The sequence below is a fragment of the Salminus brasiliensis genome, chromosome 1, assembly GCF_030463535.1.
Source record: "Salminus brasiliensis chromosome 1, fSalBra1.hap2, whole genome shotgun sequence".
NCBI classification, from domain to species: domain Eukaryota; kingdom Metazoa; phylum Chordata; class Actinopteri; order Characiformes; family Bryconidae; genus Salminus; species Salminus brasiliensis.
In genome coordinates, this window is record NC_132878.1 from 84,378,838 (window position 1) to 84,396,945 (window position 18,108).

Below are 18,108 nucleotides of genomic sequence, written 5' to 3' on the forward strand. Positions count from 1 at the left end.
TGCCAATGAAACAAAACGCAAAGCATGTCAACTCAGCATTTCGTGATGCCTGTGTTTCCAGAATTCAGACAATTAATTTTGAGCCTATGAAAAGAAAAGGGAGTTAAAATGGTTATAATTCCTAAATGATTAATATAAGATTTTTATTAAACCCTTGACTTTAACATGGAAGTCTACACTTCAATCACATTTGATTGCTTAATTTCAATTTTCAAAAGTTACATAGGTGACTGTGTTAAGTAAGTAAATAAATTAATTAATTTATTGATTAATTAATTAATAAAATACTCTGGCCACAATCACAATGGAATGTTTGGAGAAAAAAGGAACTGCATTTCATGAAAAGAACACCTTGCCAACTGTGTATCATCGGGCTGGATCTATCATGTTTTGGGGTTGTTTTGCAGCCGGTGACATTGCCAATATTTTAAAAGCAGAGAATATTTTCAAAATAGCAGTGAATCCTGGATTTCATCTTTAAAAAAGTTGATGTTGAAAGGAGAATGGCTTCAACAATAGGGTAATAATCAGAAATATAATATCATGATATTAAAACCATCATGGGCTCCCTGAACAGACACAAACGGAAACTTTGGAAAAAAGCCCTCACAGTCCCCTTTTTTATTTATTTTAAGATTCAACATCAAATGTTTGAATCCCACCGTTGCTTTAGCATTCTTTAGCATTCCTTAGCAAAAATGTCTCTAAACCCAGCCGGGGGAAGCGAGCGGTGATGTACGGGCCGGCGGTGTCTCTCTGCACCTAGCCCATCAGTAAAACGAGCACACTTTGAGTGATGACTTTCCTACAGGAACCAACAGCTGTATGTGCAAATCATGCATATAAATCAATTACCAGGGCCTATGTACTTTAAATGCACCCATTAATTAAGCAATGTCAGAACCAATGAAGCGTGAAGTTCATTACATTTTTAGCATTCGAACGCAGGATTATTTGAAGAAAAGATGGCTTTACCTAATGATCAGAGTGAGTGGAGTGGCTGCCAGCAAATGGAGACAGAACACACGAAGTAAAGAGTGGCTTTTAGAGGGACACGTAGGCCCAGGACAGAACCCCAGTAGGTCCAGTTTTTAGGTTGTTGTGTTTCTTTTTGTTTTTTTGTAACATACTAGAAGGGATGCACCTACGTTCTGTTTATTCAAATGCAGAGGAGCATGTGGTCTTACGTGACCAGCATCTATGTGTTTGTATGGGTGGTGGGGCAGAATCGGCCTCTGCCCTCGCCTTCCTGTGCCAGGCTGTTGTTCTGTTTAATTTGCAGACAAATGATGAGAGAGAGAGATAGAGAGAGAGAGAGAGAGAGAGAGAGAGAGAGAGAGAGAGAGAGATAGAATGAGTGAGTGAGAGAGAGAGAGAGAGAGAGAGAGAGAGAGAGAGAGAGAGAGAGAGAGAGAGATGGTGGAAAACACAAGCCCAGCTGGCTGCTTTAAGCGTTGACCTCTGTTTAATGAAATATGATGAAAACCTTTCCTACTCATTACAAGGTTTCATGTTGTGAAATTATTTGCATATTTTTTTATATTCTATTTTTTTTTTTTTTTTGCAAATGTTTTGAGTAGGACAGCTGACTGTGCCACCCTCTATATTAAAAAACCAAACATTTAAATCACACAGTTTTTTATAGAACCAAACGTGGTTATTTGATGGTGTCGCTCAAACAGCTATTTGAAGCACTTTTATTTTTAAGAGTGTGTTCAGTGTATGAGTGTTGTAGACAAGACCCTTAAAGACCCAATCAAGATCAAGTCTAGGAATGGGGGGCATTTGCGATTTGTTTGTAGATAATTACCATGCAATAGGTACACTATATGGACAAAAGTATTGGGACACCTGCTTGTTTGTTGTTTTTTTCTGAAATCCAGGGTATTAAGAAAGAGTTTATCCTGCTTTTGTTCTGAAAGATTCTGGAACATTGCTGTGAGGATTTGATTGTATACAGTAGCAAGAAGCATTCGTTAAGTTAGGATGTTGGATGATGACCACCACTCCACCTCATCAACCAACCTCATCACCAACTCTCCACTTAATCCATTCCAAAAGTATTGAATGGCGCCCTCATTCCAGAGATTCCTAGTCTATTGACAGTACTAACACAGGGACTGGGCAAGCTGTATATGTGCATATATACACATCTAGCAATGGGTGCAACCAACAGTAGCTGAATGCATTCCTTCACAGGGGTGTCCACAAAGAAGAAGGTGGAGAAGACAGAGTCAGTATTGGATGATAAGGCTTTATTTTGAACAGTGCCGCTGCTGTTAATGGTTGCTTGTGCATGTTATTTGAATCTGTAATCTACATAATTTAATTTGCTATAGAACAGTGCTATTTATCGTTGTATCCATAGCAAACTGAGTACTCTGCTAGTGCCTTGCAAGTTATTAACATTACATTAGCCGCCATTTTTTTTGTCGCTCTGACAGCAAAGTACTTTAATGTGACATGGTCGAAATTTCATGACAAGACAACCATATTTAACCTTTGTGTCAGCCTTTCACCCATAATAAACACACGCAGTGTCATCGTGTCTTACGTTATTTCTTCTTTTTTCTTTGTCTCTGTCTTTTATTAATTACTATTTATGTAAAGCTGCTTTGTGACGACAACAGTTGTAAAAAGCGCTATACAAATAAATCTGACTTGACTTGACTTGACCGTGACAGTGAACATACGTGTCCGGAGTGGTGGGCAGCCACCGTTTTGACGCCCAGGGAGCAGGCCAGGCTGAAGGGCTCAAGAGCCTGGGTATCATATCCACAACCCTGTAATCTATAGCCTGCCCCACAAATTCTTACCTCACAAGTGGGAAGTAAGATCTTCTGTCTAACATGTGAACGCAGCATTAAATATGAATGGGCGGGGCTAAACTGCTGAGTAGATCTATGGAAATGCTTTTTTTTATGACATTTGAAACGTGTGTTTAATAAAGGCACAGACTGAGAAGTGAACATTATATTTGGGACATTTTACAGTGATAAACTGCATAAAGTTTTTTAATTTTTAGCTATTTTTTCAAAAGCAAGGAGCGTTCAATTTTGCATATGGGTCCTTTAACCAAAAAATAAATTTGGAACCATTCTACTGGTCTATTCAGCTTATAATGTCCATATATCAGCTGCTGTTTTTAAACAGAGTAAACAGCTGTATGAACTGAGCTGAAAGGTTCTGCTATGACTTTGCAACATATATTTAATGAATATGGTAATTCATGTAATTTTAACCTTGTTCAAATGATTAAAATATTACCTAATTTGGTCATCTGAAGTCATGTAATGTAATGTAAAGTTCTTCAGAAGGTGAACTCCAGTTCATTTAGTCAGTTTGTTCCAGCATGAACTCCTCTCACACGGACAGAGCAAACAGTTCCCAGCAGTAAAGTCTATGTTTGTTTTGCACGTAAGGCGTTTTATATAGCTTAATTCAAATGCAGTCGGATCCCTGTAATACAGCCTGCAGAGATGCCTGTATCACACACATACACACACCCGCACACGCTCCAAAACCTCTCTGCAAAAACTACTTTACAGGAATACCACAGGCTGAGGGGTACATAAATATAGAATTAGACAAAGTGTTATTTCTTTTTATGTTTTTTCTCCTTCTGCTCTTTCTCTTTTATTCCTCTTTTACCCTCTAACTAGCAGCATCCCTAGGTTTTGGACTATGCAGATGCGAGCAAGCACTTCAAAAAGTTGCAGTTTGCACATGATTGCTCGGCAGAAAGTCTTTTCTTTTAACTGAAATCAGCAGTTGTGGAACATATAGACCCAGGGGCATCTCTTTTTTTTCCAGAAATAACTGCTCGCAGGAATCGATTTGAAATTTAAATCGCTGTGAAATAGTGTTTGTCATTAGCAATCAAATATTTGAACCTTTGGAACACCTCTGTCCTTATGTTGGAAGGGGGGTTTCTCTCTGAGCAAAAGAGAAGAAGGAAAAGAGAAAAGCTCACACAAAGGTGAGGAAAGGAGGCTGAGTTTTGTTTGCCAACAGCAGTAAGACTGACAGATGGGAGCCTGAGGAAATGAAGAAGAACAAGAAGAAGACGAAGAAGTTACTTTTTCTGTAGGAACATCCAATTGCATGCACATCAATAAAGCCATTGTGAAAGACAGAAAATCAATCATAGCTGTTTGATGTTTGAAGCTACTTGCACGAAGAGTTAGCCTTGACAGCAGAATAGCAAATACTATTAAAAAGCAGGCCTGTGACATGAAACCGCTTCCGAGAAGAAAAACTGCATTAATCGCGTTCGTTAAGGACAAAATTAATGTCAATAAAACGTATTGACTTGAAGCTCTAAGAATATCAAAACGTGATGGGTGACAATCATTTCCCCTTTCCTCCCCCGAGCGTAATTAGTCTTCATTAGGGGGTTGATTGAACCGAGGGTGATGTACTGTCAAACTGAATGGAGTCATCACTGCATAACACTGAGAAAAAAAAGATGAAAAACACACACACACACACACACACACACACACACACACACACACACACACACACGTGTGACTTCAGGGGTTTTTAAAGCTGTTTGGTGTCATGTAGGTACATTTTAAATGCAGTTCAAAGATATATTTACATATATGGATAAAAGTCTATTTACAACCTCTGTATATTCTCAGCCTTGTAACCGTTCATTAGAAACAGTAATTATGCAATTACAGAATTTCTTCAGGAGATCCGACTGAAAATAACACATATGAACATATGAATAACATATGAAAAGTCTGTAAAAACAAGGTCAAGGTGGAACTCAGAAATGGTTAGCCCAGCATAGGTCTAACAGGCACATTTTGTTATCACCATGGTGCTCTTCTTAATTAATATACTCTTAAAAAAAAGAGAGAGGTGCTTTAATCTGCCATAGAAGAACCATTTTTGGGTCCTTAAAGAATCATGTCTGCAATGTCTGAGATGTATGAGCGAAGAATCTATAAATTGCTTCACTAGCCCTGTAATGATCGATTAATGATCTATAATGATCAATGAATAAACAATGTTTTTTTTTAAACAATGTCTTAAATAATTGATAATTCATAATTAAGGCAAGGCAAGGTGAGTTTATTTGTATAACACCTTTCAAACACAACATTCAATAAAAATATTCAGACAGTGGAATTAGAATATTATATTAAATATCCTACATAAGTAAAACATACATTTTTCAGATCAGCAAAGAAAAGCGGTTGTCATATAAAGATAGGCTGACTGCCTTTTGTGCTGTTAGTGGTGTTTGCTAGAACTCTGCAAGTTCTGAGGCTTGCTGTATTAGGCTGTGTGATGTACTCTCAGTCTGCACTCTGCTTCCCTGTGTTAGTGAGTAAGAGGATCGTTAATTTTACACAATTTACAGTGCTTTGAGTCAAATGTGGAAAAAAAACGACAGAATTACGACACATTCTGATATTTTCTAACAGAATGTGCTGTAAAATCCAACACTTTAGTTCCACAATATCATGCAAAAATGTTGTCAGTTACTTTGTGTGTCGACATGCATGTCAGTTCGAACCTGTTGCAATCTGCTCTGTGAAAACACCAGTTGGCAATATTGACGTCAGCATGTTTGTATACTCTATGATAAGTCTGTAATGTAATTATGGTGACAGGCCTGTCATCATATATATTATATTGGTAAACCTATATTGGTTCTTTATGTGTATCTTTTATGCCACGACTTAAATAACCCTTTGTAGCAGTGTATAGGGGACTGGCTGAGGAAGTCGGGGAGGGCAAGAGGCAGAAAAAAGAAAGACATAGAAGAAGAATGAAAAGGAACAAAGCTAGAGAGACGGAAAGACGGACAGGTGGACTGCAAGTTTAATCCGTGAATGCCTGATTTGATGAGCCTCAGTCCTATAACTGAACTGCTTGAGCACTAGCAACGCCAAGGTCATGGCTTTGATTTGAGCCGAGCACACATACTGCATAAAAAGCATAGCATCACTGCCCACAGTCCAACTGTATAAAACTGTCCGTTAACATAAATAACTGTACTTTATAATATACTGCTAGTCTCGGCTCATATTCGTCATATAGCAGCACAAGACACAGGAAAGAGAGAAGCTTCCTTGACCAAACTAGTGTAATGATTGCAGAGGGGACAGCAGTCCCAGACCACCTCACCCCTTCCCCCCTCAACACGCCATAATGGCCACCCATAAAGAGAATCATCATCAATGAAAATGACAGGTTATTAAGATCCGATATTAAGCAATGGGCTTTAATAATGATAGGTTATCTATAAAATCTTTACAACCTGAGCCCGACACGAGAGCAGCTCCCCATCTCTGGCCTGCCGCGGCTACAGACACATGTTAATAAGCCCACAACCTTTAATTAAGCCGTATGTATAAGTAGGTTCCCATTAAGGCCTGATTTGTGGGCCAGTTCATTTCATCAAAGCACCAGCCAGCAGACACATACTCAATACAAATCAAGGCAGCAGGAATATTATCCTGCCTAATGGGCTCCCAATATTGATATTTTATCACTGGCCGCTGATAAGTGACTTTTAGGATCCTCATTTCTCACGATGTGGAGGCAGCGTTGAGGACGTAACGACCAGCATTTATTTCCTGATGGAATCATTTACATTACTTTACATTGTTTACTGGGTAACGGATGGCACCGAGGTGTATGCCTCATACGTATGTCTGTATCAGACTGTGTGCGTCCTTTTTTTTTGCTTTTTAATGTCTGTACTTCTGAGTTAGGCTGCCCACATGAAAGCTAAATGTTGAAAGAGCTGTGGAAGTCTGGGTGTGATGGACTGACATGTGAGACATGTTTTAGATGTAAAAGGTAAAATGGCTTTATTGCCTTTTTAGAAAACACAGTTCAGTGTATCAGAGTAACTTGGGCTCAAGTTAAAGTGATCAGTTCAGATGTTAACGTTCAAAATGCAGATATGTGATACTGGCTGATGTACATATTCTATATTAACATATGTAATATATTAATAACTAATGTAACTAATATATTTATTATCATTATTAAAAAAATATCCAGAGCCCTATTCTTCTACAGGAACTGCAAAGCTGTGTGTATGTGTGTGTGTGTGTGCGCATTTGCACATCGGTGTCAGCAATGGGTGCAACTTAAAGCAGCATAATGTATTCACTAGATGTGGTATCCACAAACATTGTATATGTATATTTACAATTCTTCTCTTCAGTCTATAGACGGGTCATGTAACACATATAAGGCACTCTTGGCCTAAGCACTGGAGAAATTAACTGCATTTTTAACAACAATAATGCTACTATTGCACTCAAATACATTCTCTAAATCTGCCATACGTGTCAGCAAACAGTGGGAATATTAATATCGACACATGCAAGCTAACACTGTCATATCATAAGACACAACCAAAAGCCTGGTCACCTCACCTAAATGCCCTTACATTTACCACATTTATGAAATGCGGTGTTTAAGCTGCTCTAACAGTAATCGAGTACAGTTAGAAGGTGTTATATAATTGTGCATCGTGTTTAGTTAATGCACTTACTTTCTTTAATTCATGAGTTCGGAGCCTAGCAAGAACCACTGGCTGCGAAACAGGAATACCACCTGGACAGGATGCCAGTGCATCGCATCGCATGTACCGCATAACACCCATTTACTCACTCACACCTTGGGAGCAATTTAGCATTGCCAATTCACCCACCACATGTTTTTGGTGGGTGGGAGAAAACCAGTTTTTATTATTATTATTATTATTATTATTATTATTACCACTACTGATACACTGGTTACGTCCTAAGAACCCTTGACATTAAGAGCAGAAGAGCTGTCAGCTTCAGTCGCAGACACTGTTAGGAAAGAGATCACTCCTGCTGATCCTTCTTCTTTCCCAAAGCAATTCTGTCAATATTCTCACGGTCCAAGATTGTTTGTCACCATAAAAGCATGCAAGGTCAGTGGTTGTGGTCCTTCAATGTTGTACTGGGTTCAGTGTCACTTCCCCCAACAGGACCCACCCTGTTAGATCCTGAAACACATGCAAAAAATGTGCAGAGCCACAATAAGTCCAATAAACACAAATATCAGTTTCAACCCTTCAGGATATCTAATACTGTGATAGTAGATCAACACAGCACAGAACTCACGCCATGCAGGCTTCTTTCTCTTCCTTTCTCGGACAGTGTGGGTTGGGCCCTTCATCCTGTCCACAGCTTCCTCCTGTGCCATTTTCTCACCATGATGAGCCTCTGTACTGTCCAAGTCTCCGATCACCTGGTAAAAAACGCAGTGGAATTGGTAAAACTCAAAGGCAAATCAGGAAAATACATTTTTCACATTCAAATCAGCATCCTATGGTTTCATGGTATAACAGACATTTCCATATTATGTGAAAGACCCCATATCTTTACCTTTTTAAGCATGTATAAACAATTACATTTTCCAAACCTAGTCTTCAAGCCTCAGTCTCCATATATAGAGTCCATATATAAAAGCAAGTTCAAAACGCAATCCATTTCAAATTCATTGTTTTAGTTTTAGCCTATAGCAGTATAGCCCTGTCCATTTATGCTAAAGTAGGAATTGTTTCAGCCTGCAGTTCAAAATAAAGGTGTTAGAAAGGGTCACTTGAGTAATGCCATTTTTGGTTCCATCCGTATGTGTGAAGAACCTTTTAAAGTATTGGAGAAATTAATGTAAAGCTTCATAACAATTTAATTGTTCTTTAAAGTCTCTTTTATAAAAATGGTTCTTTATGGATTTTTATTTTATGGCATTGCTCAAAGAACCCTTATACCTTTAGAGGGCAGCCAACCAAAACAGAGGTGATTTACATATATCACTCTTAAAAGCTCAGTAACAAAAAAAAAAAAAAACTAACAAACAAACAGGTTTGTTTGATTTCTAGGTATAAAGATGATTAGACAAAGGTCTATGATATCCCAGGTGTTTGTTATGGTGTTGCTAAATGGTCGCTATGGGATCGACATGGGGTTGCTAGGTGATTGCTATGGTATCCCACATGGTTGCTATGATGTTGCTAAAGGGTGCTGGATCTGGAGTAGGAATGGGGTCGAAATCTTGAGAACCTCTGGTTGAAACAATATAAACGAGACAAATAGACCTAAATAAATACATGAAATAAATGCTGCTATAATAAATACTAAAGTTATACAGACATTTATAAGGAACCAATAAAATAAATAAATGGGAAACAACAAAAAAAGTGACTTTTGAGCAGCGCAAACTACACTATACCTATACCCAACGTCTCCCTGCATATATGCCTCGCAGCTCGTGAGAAGCAAGAGAACATGCAACACATACAGATAAGGACATCCTGCCGTACACAACAACACAAGAGAAGGCCTGTTTGGGATAAATCAGTGCATACATTATTGCATTTCTGAACTACTGCTTTAACTGTGTGGCAAGAAGAGCCCAGCCAGCCCCTCCACAGCAGTCATCAAACACGTGCAGCAGTAATTACGAGAAGCCAGGCCGGGATGAGAGGATTAATGCAGTTTGTCAATTTACGTAGCTCCGAGGTCCTTTCTTAAAGGTTAACTTTTTCATATTCCCGAAGTCGATTTGGGTCAGGGTGCACTGGGTGACGAGCTTCACGTGGCTGTGTAGAGGGGTGAGTCAACAATATGAGAGACAGGGGGAGAGAGCGAGTGTGGTTAATGGTGAAATTGATAGAGTAATACCATAATATCCCAATGAGGAACTCGCATTAAACGCCACAGCCCCACGCTCGCCTCAATGGCTGGCGGCATGGACTCACCTCCATACGCAGTCCGAGCCTTGGGTTACACTTGTGCACAATGACACAGTCAGAACTAATTTGCCTATTCAAGATAATTCAATCAAATCAAGCATAGTGGTTCTTAGAACGAGGTCTGTCAGAAAGTATGTTAAGGATTTGAGAGCTTTGCTTCCTAATGGGGGATCTTATGAGCGTAAAGTCTTCTAAAAAGGAGGAAAGCCTTTGTTTAATGCTTAGAGGTGTAGATTTATTAGTGTTTGGCTATACATTATACATTGAATATTTATTTAAATGTAATTGCCACAGTGGTGGTGACAAAGACCTAATGTGTGAAGAGTTGTATATACATATAAAGATGTTACTCTCGGTTGGTAACAAATGTGCTGCTTAATTCCTTTATCATTTTGATGGGCCTAACATATAATGCATGCATTATAAGTACATTATCCAGTTTATATAAAAATATCTAAAAGTTCAGAGAACACATGTGGGGTGCCTGGTCATTTTGATCAGTAAAATTATTATGTTTGTGTTATTTGCAGGAATTTGTTATAGTTTATAATCTCTGCCTCCAATCACCACAGTGTTAAGAGTCAGAACCTAATGTTTCTTAGTTTTTTTTTAATTATTATTATTTTATATTACTCAATTACCGCTTTAAATGACTGTTTACATCTCAAATACTGAATTTGAAAAACATAACGTTTGAAAAATTGCACATATAAGGTTATGTTAGACTGTCAAACTGTATTTATCTTCCCATAGCTGAATAAAGAGAGCTCACTACACGGAAGTGATAAACTGTAAACCTCAAACACTGTTGTGACCTCTTTCAAAAGCAAAACCCATATAAGTAAAAGAGCTGTACGATGGGCCAATTCCCAAACTCCAAAACTTCTAAGGATTAAGCTGGACCTACTGCTCAGCAGCACATCATTCAGCTCTTTCCATTCAGCCAATCCATCATTCGGCCACGTTCAGAGAAGTCTACAAGCTGAAGAGTGTAAGTGATAAAAACACAGGAGGGGAACAAAAGTGTCCGCACTCGGCGCGTGCTGCATGGTCGTCACCGTTTTGTTTCCCCTCTGCATAATAAATAATTCGTGTGGAGGTAATACTCAAGCTGTCGGAGCTTTAGTTGTGCATTTTTAATGGGCCTTTTCCAGAAGCGGCGCCAGGCTCTGCATATGCTCCGCTCGGCATATGGGTAGGAGAAACACGAGGCGCAGTTGGCCAGGGCCACGTTCGCTTAGGCCGCGCACGCTTTAAGTGGGAGCCCGCAAGGAAACAGCACGCACACGCTGCCCATAAAACGTCCGTTTATGTCCGGCGCCATCTTGTTTGTGCAGATGAAGCTGCAAAAGCCGGGCGGTTATAGGAGGGCTGTTTGCATCGGAGCCGTTATAAAGTGCAGTTCCGGAGCCATTCAGAAAGTGGTAAACATCTGCTTAAATAACGGCTTGGTGTTGAAACAGTTTGAGTTTGAGTTTAACGTTACTTGTAGAGTAATAAAGGTAGGCTGAAAATCACTAAATAATGTCTTGCATCCAGCACACGTTCAGTCCGTCTGCTGAGGAAGCTCATTTTCTAACTGCCGTGTGCTTAAAATCAGCTTTACAATACTGTTTTATCGGCCTTTAACACTGACGTCCGAGGACAAGCAGTGTATGGAGGAGAGTTTGCTGCTGAACTTGGCTAACAACTTCCTAACTATGGATGCTACAGGACGTAGTTTAAATCCCAGGAAATTCAGAGTAAAAATTCAGTTCTATGTTAAACATCCAGCAAACATGGCAGAACTTAACAGCACACACCAGTAAGAGGAATGAAACGGGTAGAAAAGGCCAGGGAACACACCTACACAATGCTAGCATGGCTGGTTAAAAGAATGGACATAGAAATAAAGGAAAAGGGGTAAAGAAATGGACGGGTGATATATGTATATATATATATATATATATATATATATATATATATATATGGACAAATGGGCAAAGGAACAAACAGACGGACAAATGGAGGGTTAGACGGCAGGCAGGCAGAGAGACAGACAGGTTAGCTAACTTCCTTGCTTTTGGTGATGCTGGTGGATTTAGATTGAGCTTGCTTGTGAAGCTTAGTTTAGCTTGACATATTTCAAAACATGTTTTATAACAGTAATTTGACCATCAGTTTTGAATATTTTGTCTCCCCCCAGTCATAGAAATAGAAGCCTGGTCTCAGATGACTGGAAATAACTGTCTGACAACGTTGCAAAGATGGCCGCCGAGTAAACAGACTTAAATGTAAGTCAATAGAGCAGCTACTCGGCTGTCTGATACTTGATGTCCTGCAAAAAACATTATTGTCATTACTGTCTAAACATTTATAGGTGAGCTTTCAGTCAGCCAGATTTGAATTTGTTCTGTGGTGATTAGATTGTTATCCTGTTAACTGAGCTAAGGCTAACCAGCTCCTCTCTCCTAATCCAAGGCTGTATGGCTGTATAAAAAACAGACCAACCCTATTTACAAGTCTTATTTACAAGCGTTTTTTGCTATTGTTTATTTTACCTAGCGTTAGTTAACATGCTAGTAAGCTAGGCTTACACATTATGCTAACAGCAAATGACCTAGTTCACACATTTACATTTCATTTACAGCCTGTCTAAGTTTACCTGATATCACATTAGTCTGTTTGTGGCTTACATCTGATATCCAGTGCAGTTATCTTTAGAAACAGACTAATATGAACTAATAACAGTTTATTACTTATCATTTTAAATCTCCTGTCTGACATATGTCCAGTAAAGAGTACATCTACACACCCATGACTCATGGCTACCCATGATAATAAAAATGGCCTACATTACAACACAAACATGTAGGATAAGTCAGGGAAAAAATCATTTTTAAAATTGTTTATTAATTAAACTGAATTTCCATGTGTGGGTTCCAAGTTGTGCCAGTCTGCTGATGCCATCAGTGCCTCTCAAGCGGAATGTCGTCCGGTAGGTGGATGCAGTCGTTACATGTTCCAGATCCCATGTGACACGTCCGTCTGCTGATCCGGGCAGAAATGCAGTGGATCACACATGGAGTGAACACTGCAGCTCCGCAGGACAAATGGTGGTGCTGAGCCTCAGTGGGGACCAACACAGTGCCTCTGATGTGTTCAGAATAGTGGTTCTCAATGCCATTCTTGAGAACACATTGCTCTGCATGGGTTTCTGTTTTCCCCTGCTGTAACACACCTGATTCAACTCATCAGCTAATTAGAAGCACTTCAGGGGTGGAATCGTGTACTCTAGACTGTGCGGTTTGGTGGGCCCCAGGACTGGGACTGAGAAGCACTGGTTAATTGGCTCTGCTTTAGTGCTTAGGATAATGATGATATGAGTACACTCTTAAAAATAATAAATATTTTAATAAAAAATTTTTAAAAAGTGCTACAAAAGGTTCTTAGAGCGATGTCATAGAAGAACCACTCTAGGTCTCATGAAGAACCTGGCTGTAAGGTTGAAATGTGTGAGTGGGAAGAACTTGGTTCTTTATCTTTTAAAAGGTTCTTCACACTCAACATGGTTCCTCATGGAACCAATAGTAGCTGTTTCACTGAAGAAAAGGTGTGAATAGGATATGCACATCTGAGGGCAAAATGAACCCAAGCAGAAGGACCACTTCTGGAGTTTATACTGGTAATATATCCCCTAATTTAAGCCTTTGCATGGTTCATAGACCACTTTAACTTCTCTACTATATGGCTCTTTGATTCTTTCTGCTTGTGTGATGTACTACATACAGTTGCAATAGGAATTATTCAACTTTAAATTAGGCTTATTAGCAAAAGTGACAAACTTTAAGCTGTTTGTAATAACCAATCAAACAACACCAATTTAAATAGCTCAACACAGCTAACATAACAAGTGCTTTCTCCAAATTCAACATATTTTTTAATGACGACTGCAGGCTCAGAATTGTTCAACCATCTTTAGCACTTAGTAGAGCACCCTTTTGCTGTTATGACCCGCTGCAGACGTGATGCACAGCCAGACACCAGCTTCTGACAGCGTTCCTGAAGGAATCTTAGCCCAGCCCTCAGCACCTCAGTGGCCTCCAGTTCAGTAATATTCTTGTGTTTACATGCTGCAATCGTCTTCCTTAAATCCCACCAAAGATTTTCTGTGGGGTTCCAGTCTGGCGACTATCACGGGAACTTCAAGATCTTCCAGGATTTCTTCTGAAACCAAGCCTTGATTGGTTCTGAGATATGTTTAAGGTCATTGTCCTGTTGGATGGTCCAATGATGCTCAAGCTTCAGCTTCCACACAGAAGCCATGATGTTTGAATTGGTCTTGTTTGATTGGTTTATTGCAAACAGTTGTAAGCTTGTAAATTGTGCTAATAAACCTAATTTTGCAATGAGGATTGAATAATTTCAATTGCAATTTGGTTTGTACCTCCAAGGCTTTTTCTAGACCATAATATCAAGTTATGACCTAGAAATCCTCATTCTAAAACTCTGCATGCCAAAACTGATTATTTTTAGGATCTCTTCATGTCTTTCTGTATTCTACGTGTGTTTGCGTTACTTCAGCAGAGCATCTCCCAGAATGATAGATATGCCATGTGTTAGCATCCTTCTCATCAGTCAAAAGCAGGCTCGGGATCCACCATTAGCTGAGTGCAGTCCCTGCGAGCAAGCTGTTGACACACCCGGCATAAATCTGCTGCTTTTGACACGGAAGTTTTAAAATATTAATTTTGTTGGGCTGATCCAGGTTGTTCTCGGGGGGATGGGAGTTAATTCATATGCTTGCAGTTGTTACCGAGTGGAATCGGTGGTACATTTAATTAGACAGCAATCTGGCCAGCAGTCTGCTCAGTGCTGCTCGGCTGAGTGAAGTAATGTGTAGCTCGGTGCAAAACGTACCCAGAACGTGGGGCGTTGGGGAGAACGCAGCGCTGCTATGAGTTCATAGCTAAAACCCAAAGAGAGGGGAGTTAGCGCTGGGGCTGGGGGTGAGGAACACAATAATGCTTAGCTCTTCACTTAGCTCTCTTTGATCTGAGTGACGGCACCGCCCCAGGCCAGATAGTCCTGGTGAATGTATGTGTGTGTGTGTGTGTGTGTGTGTGAGCGCGCCTGCACGCATGTGCATTTTAAGTGTTTTCTTTTTTCACTAAGACCTGTATCGACAGAGTATAGGCATTTCTTTTTCTTTCCTGTAGAGGAGATACAGAAGAAAGGTAAGACTAAATTCAAGCCTATTGGAGCCTATTGGCCACTCCTATTGGATTCTCGTCCTCTGGCAAGCTATTTATTATCTCTGCCCTTTAGTTTGGTTCTGACCCTTAATACCTCTTTTCCCTGATCCACACAGAGAGCCGACCATGCCTTATGAAGCATGCTGGAGATGCTAAGGTCGACAAAGAAGGAAGAACAGCAATGGGGAGAGAGTGGAGGATCAGTCATCACTTTACAATCCAGGTCCTGAAGCATGTTCTGCATGTTCTTCATCTTGACCGCAATGCATTCCAATGCCATGCCTTGGGTAACTGTACATTTACACTGTGTAGTAGTACCCTACTCTGTGTGCTACAAAGGGTTCTTTGCCATAGAAGAACCATTTTTTGGTTCCATAAAAAAGCTCTCAAGGTTTAAAGAAGTGGATATAAACGTTCTTTAACTATTTTGTGGTTCTTTACACTCTCTTTCATGAAAACTATGGCAGGGGTGGGCAACGGATGCCAGAGTCCAACACAGTTTGCTGATTTTCCTGCTTTAACACATCTACTAAACCTGAAAATTAACAGGAGATATGTGCTTAAGCAGCGAAATCTGTCCCTCCAGGACCAGAACTGCCCACCCCTTTTCTATAGCATCGCTCAAAGTACCCTTTGTAGCACCATTCTGATTTTTACTGCTTTAGAAAGCTTGTTTTTTCCTGCTGTAGCATCTCTTGATCAGAAAAACCTAATCAAAGCTAATCAAAGCAGAGCTAGTGGTTCCTAGGACTGACACCAGGAACCAATGAAGCAGAGAAGCATGGTGTGTATGTGAAAAGAAGACACATTATACTTCAGTGGAAAGAGTGCAGGCCCACCTCTACAATGGCTCCATTGGGCTGCCTGAGGAAGTGTCTGTAGCGGCGGCGCACGCCACTCAAGTACAGCGTATAGACAGACACGTGGGTGCTGGTCTCTCCCGCTGGGTTGGGCAGGGCCCCGGGGGGTTCAGACCCTGTAGGCTCCTCCTCCGTCCAGATGTAGTCATACACTGCCACCTAGTAAGAGATGCATACCCCCACCCTCCCCCAGGTTATTAGAACTAACCCTAAAGGCACAACAATGATCAAACAGTAGAAGATTGACAGCACTGAGAGAGATGGTGATGAGAAGAAGAGGGAGGAAGTGATAAAGATAGAGCTTAACTTACTAATATTATTTCTAAGTCTGGCCCAATCTGACCCATATGTTCTGCATCCAAACATTGTCCAGATCTGACCACCACTGGCTAAGTAAAGTGCTGTCACTGCAAAGTCATACTTAGTGTAGTCTGAACATCTGAACATCACGAAACAAAATTAAATAGACAGATGATCAGCTATCCAAAATTACTACTTGAATTTTACATAGTACTGCACTACTGTCATGCTAGCCTTGTGGATCTCCAGTATGCCAGGGACCTTCACTTCATGTAAATATCTCTTTGTTACTAATGTCTTTTTATTTGGAATTTGTACAGCGGGATCAATTATTATAAGAGCAGAGCTGTGAACAATTCTGTGGTTTAAAAACACATCAAGAATCTAACATAGATTTTTTTGTAGGAACTTTCGTAAGAAAAGAAATAAGGAAATTGGTGAAAGAGGCCCAGTATTTTTCATGAAACTAAATGTACTTCTTTTATGGCATCAAACCATTTGAACCCCAGTTTGTTTGTTTTTTTAAGTGTAGATGAGATGTTTACAGGCCATAATCTATTCAGTGGGACAGGCCAGGAACCCAAATTCCATTTCAAATAGACCAACGCAACAAATATTCGAGAAATTCTGTCCGGGTCATAAATTGTTGGGTCCAAAACAGAGATATAAAAAGAAAGGAAACAAAGGAGAGAAAGATTGTTGACCCTGATTCTAGATTGCTTTGTTGTCTAGGCATTTGCTTGCTTACGGGAAACCGAGTCTAGATGAAAGCAATAGCCGAAACGGTGAGTGTGTGCATCCATACTGCGTGCATAGTGGTAGGTATACACACAAAACAAAGGGCGGAGGTGAGAAGGGCTTAGTGCCGCATACCTGCACAAATGCTCACTTCAACGCAATTACCTTGCCCTACCTGCGACCACAGTTCAGTGCTTTTTGAGATGAATCAAATCCCAAACTAGCTGACAGTAATCCTCTGTAATTTACCACTGTTCTTTAGCCTTACTGATGATGATCCCAGCCCGCCGAGGTAAGAATGCAGGGGATCGGGTTGCCAGATTACTCACTGAGTTCTGACCCCTGTCGTGCCACGAAGCACACAGGCAGCCTCAGAGAAAAGCCTCTTTAATCCAATCCTTAAAAGAGCATTAAAAGAAATAAATTATATGCTATCACCTGATAGCCTTTTATTAGTACTGATCTCAGACCCTCCCATGTCAAATGATTAAATGGACCTAACATGCCAGAGAGGGAATGGAAGCCAACACCTTAAATGTGGATTCAGACAGCGTTTATAGCATCCTCATATTTAGAGTGTCCTCTTGTGTACCTTGTGTTTTACATGTTGCCAAAAAAAACCCCAATAGTAATTAAATAATATCATCTATCATCAGTCATTTGGAAAACGGGAATGTACAAATAAATTAATCTTGTTTTTAAAACAAAAAAAATATATACATCCAAATGTATGTGGATACCCCTTCTAACGAATCCATCCATTGCTAACACAGATGTGCATACATACACACACACACACACACACACACACACACACACACACACATCCTGTCTAGTCCCTGTAGAAAAGTATTGCCAATAGAATTGGATTTTCTGTAGCAGATAAACATGAACCAGTTGGCACCATGCCTAATGCCATGCGTGGGCTAGAGGGGTATAATGCCCCCCCCACCCCAACATTGAGCTGTGGAGCAGTGGAACTGTGCACTCTGGGATGAGATGAGGAGTTGGGGATGAGATGGGGTGGTGATCATTCAACATTGTGACCTCACTAACACTCAATCCTCAGACCAATGCTCCAAAATCTTGCAGTTTTTCTGTTTTCCCAACAAAAGGAGGATACATTTTTTTAAACCCTTCAGTTCAGGAGAAACAATGAATGAGCAGATGTCCCAATATGTCTTTTCATATAGTGGTACGTTTTCTAGAA

General features: G+C 40.0%; 1 protein-coding gene across 1 annotated transcript in view; it reads right to left on the bottom strand.

Moving 5' to 3' along the window:
* Positions 1–7,765: 7,765 nt before the first annotated feature.
* The window catches only part of ofcc1 (orofacial cleft 1 candidate 1), a 112,553-nt gene continuing 102,210 nt past the window's right edge, over positions 7,766–18,108 (bottom strand). Inside the window, exons 17-19 of the mRNA XM_072679109.1 lie at positions 15,840–16,019; positions 8,133–8,259; positions 7,766–8,014 (exon numbers count right to left, since the gene is read on the bottom strand). Coding sequence (XP_072535210.1) covers positions 7,941–8,014; positions 8,133–8,259; positions 15,840–16,019 — 381 coding nt within the window. The 3' untranslated portion in view covers positions 7,766–7,940. The remainder of the gene's footprint in view (positions 8,015–8,132; positions 8,260–15,839; positions 16,020–18,108) is intronic.